Below are 2545 nucleotides of genomic sequence, written 5' to 3'. Positions count from 1 at the left end.
CTCTTCCAATCAAAGGAAATCTGTTCTAATGATAGCTCTTGTTGTCAGTCTGTGTAGCACCCCCGCATCACGCCTCTTTACCTTAATAACCGAATTCTGTGGCTTGTGTTTAGCAGCCTGGAAAAGATTAACAGCTTGCATGGAAGACGATTTCCTTAGCGCTAGCTTTGTAGCCAGGCAAGCACTGAGATGGCCCTGCAGCTTTTGAAATGCTCCCCGCTTTCTACTTTGTAGTGTAATTTTGTCTACATGCAGCCAATGTTTGTAGGGGCCCATTCACTCCTGGGAACCCATGGGCATTTGCCACCAGGGCTGTTGGGAGCTGCTCATGTGGGCATGGGATGGAAGGAGAAAGAAGCCCCCAAACAGGGTCTGTGCCCCCAATAGCAGCACCTCTCCTGAAGTGTTTAGCTGGCAGGACGCCGTTCTCACCTGTAATTCAAATGATGATATTAACCCCTGGGGCTGTGATTTGGTTACAGTGATTTTTATTTTCCTGTTCGATGATGAATCCTTGGAATGACTTTTGATTTCATTTATTTCGTGTGTAGATAGATTATATCGAATTTCCTTTTCTGTTCGTTCATTTTCCAGCCTTGTTTTCTTCCAGGTCTTGTTGCTCTCCACCTTCTCCTGCTGTGTCGCTGTGTGACGTGTCCACCTTTACCTCGCCTGCTTCGCTACCATCTCATCTCAGTCTCGAGCCGTAGAACACCTCGATGGCACGGCCCCTTTCATGAGAAATCAACCTGCTTTCAATTTTTTTGATTTTAGTTTTTGTTTTTAATTTTCTTCAGCCCTTCATCTGATAGGGCAGAGACAATGTTAATTCATGGGCCTCTGTTTCCTTGCTTAAACCAAGATGGGACCAATGACAAGGGGCACTGTTGGGTTAAATTGAGCATCCAGATTAATTCTTCTTACTGGTATTACTGTGCTTTTTGGCTCAGAGCCTGTGAGCTGCAGTATATGGTCATGCTGCCCTGGACCTGTGCATATTCCAGCTGTGCCTGAGCACAGATATCCATCCACATGCTGCAGCTCACAGGTTTGAGGCCTTAGATGGTTAAAGTGGAAGATGCTGTAAAAAGTTGATTCTAAAAATTAAACTTTCCCCACTGCTTCTGTCTGATAGTCTCTTTGTCAGCAAACACTGAGCTAGTGAACTCCTGGTCCTGTTTGATTTTAATTTCTCGTTTTTAGGGCCTAGCTCTGAGCTGTGGTGTTTGCATTGCAAACAGAGCAGGGGAACATTTACTCTCAGAACATCCCTCAGCTTTTATGAAATGTGGTGAAAACTCTGTTTTAAGCTATGTTTGAGGCCTCGTCTACCTGACAGTGTCCCTTTGAGAGATGAGTCGAAAATAACTGTTGATAATTGAATGATTTGTTTCTCCTGAAGTGGCTTCTGACTGATGACGATTTTTTTTTTATGCATGTGTTAGTGATGAACCTGAGCCATAATGCACAGATTCCTGTGCTCCTAAGCATTGTGATTTAGGCTGGGTCAGACCTTTTGATGAAGCCCTGTGCTTCCAGTAGGTTTGGGTTTAAGTGAAGTTCAAAATCAGATTCTAGATTTTGCAGCTCATCCGCTTTGTGATGAGTGGATTTTTATGGGTTCATAGACTCTGATAAAAGCCCAAGGGCCTCTCTGGTACAAAGAATCAGTCTCTGAAATTTCACACTTCCTGGCTTTGGTACAGGCTCACCAGCCTTTCTTGATGCCCTGGTGTTTTTGCAAAATGAGCTTTGGTGTGCAGGTTGTCAATGGACTTACTGCTTAGCCTTGCAGGCAGGGGCTGGTTCTACTGCAGTAGAATAACCTCTTTCTAAACTCAGCGTGCAGGATAGTTTAAATGAAGAGGAAAGCCCTGTATTGGAACAGCAAGTGTGCTACTGCAGTAGCCACTCCTGTTGCTTATAGATATGAACAGGAACACCTGGTGATCAAGGTCTTTTCCCTGTTGAGACCTGTATACACACTTAGCCTTCATGACCAGGGGGAGGTGGTCATGGGGACCTGCTGGATTGGCCCATGTGGGCATAGCTGAGGGGTGAAGAGGAAGGGCGAAATGAGCCTATGACCAATATTTAAATTACCCCTTTCTGGGAGGGAGAACATTCTTGCAGCTCTGAAGCTACTGTCAGTGTTGACACCTCCGATGTCCACCTGGCTCCTTGGGGCTAAGTGTGTGCAAGGGAGGGGCTGGCTTTCTTGTAACATGGGCCTAGCAAAGTTTGCAGGTGTTTCCATCTCCTGGCTCAAAGCAGAGCACTCGGGAGTTGCCTGCTACAGCTTCAGAGCCTACAAGTAAAGTCCTGCATGGCAGGTGGAAGTTGGTTCATTGCCCCGAGTCTTCTGCACCACATGGGATGCTCGGGGAGCTTGTACGAAGGGGCAGGGTGTGTGGCCAGGTGCAGAGCTGGGAGAGAGCCCTCGCTGCAGGGAATCATGTGGTTCTGAAGTGACTCCGCGCGGTTGCTGCCCTTGCATTTAAACGTGCTCTGGTTTCCTTTCTCTCTCTGTCTTCCAGGCGATCCC

General features: G+C 46.8%; 1 protein-coding gene across 1 annotated transcript in view; it reads left to right on the top strand.

Annotated features, from left to right (window-relative positions):
- Positions 1-2545, top strand: part of MPRIP (myosin phosphatase Rho interacting protein) — a 127162-nt gene that overhangs the window by 89460 nt on the left and 35157 nt on the right. The window contains exon 8 of the mRNA XM_006023929.3: positions 2538-2545. This exon is cut by the window's right edge and continues 129 nt beyond it. Within this exon, the coding sequence (XP_006023991.1) occupies positions 2538-2545 (8 nt within the window). The remainder of the gene's footprint in view (positions 1-2537) is intronic.

Source organism: Alligator sinensis, unplaced genomic scaffold (assembly GCF_000455745.1).
Source record: "Alligator sinensis unplaced genomic scaffold, ASM45574v1 scaffold402_1, whole genome shotgun sequence".
NCBI classification, from domain to species: Eukaryota; Metazoa; Chordata; order Crocodylia; family Alligatoridae; genus Alligator; species Alligator sinensis.
Note: the sequence above shows the minus strand (reverse complement) of the source record. Positions and strands in the feature narration are given on the sequence as shown.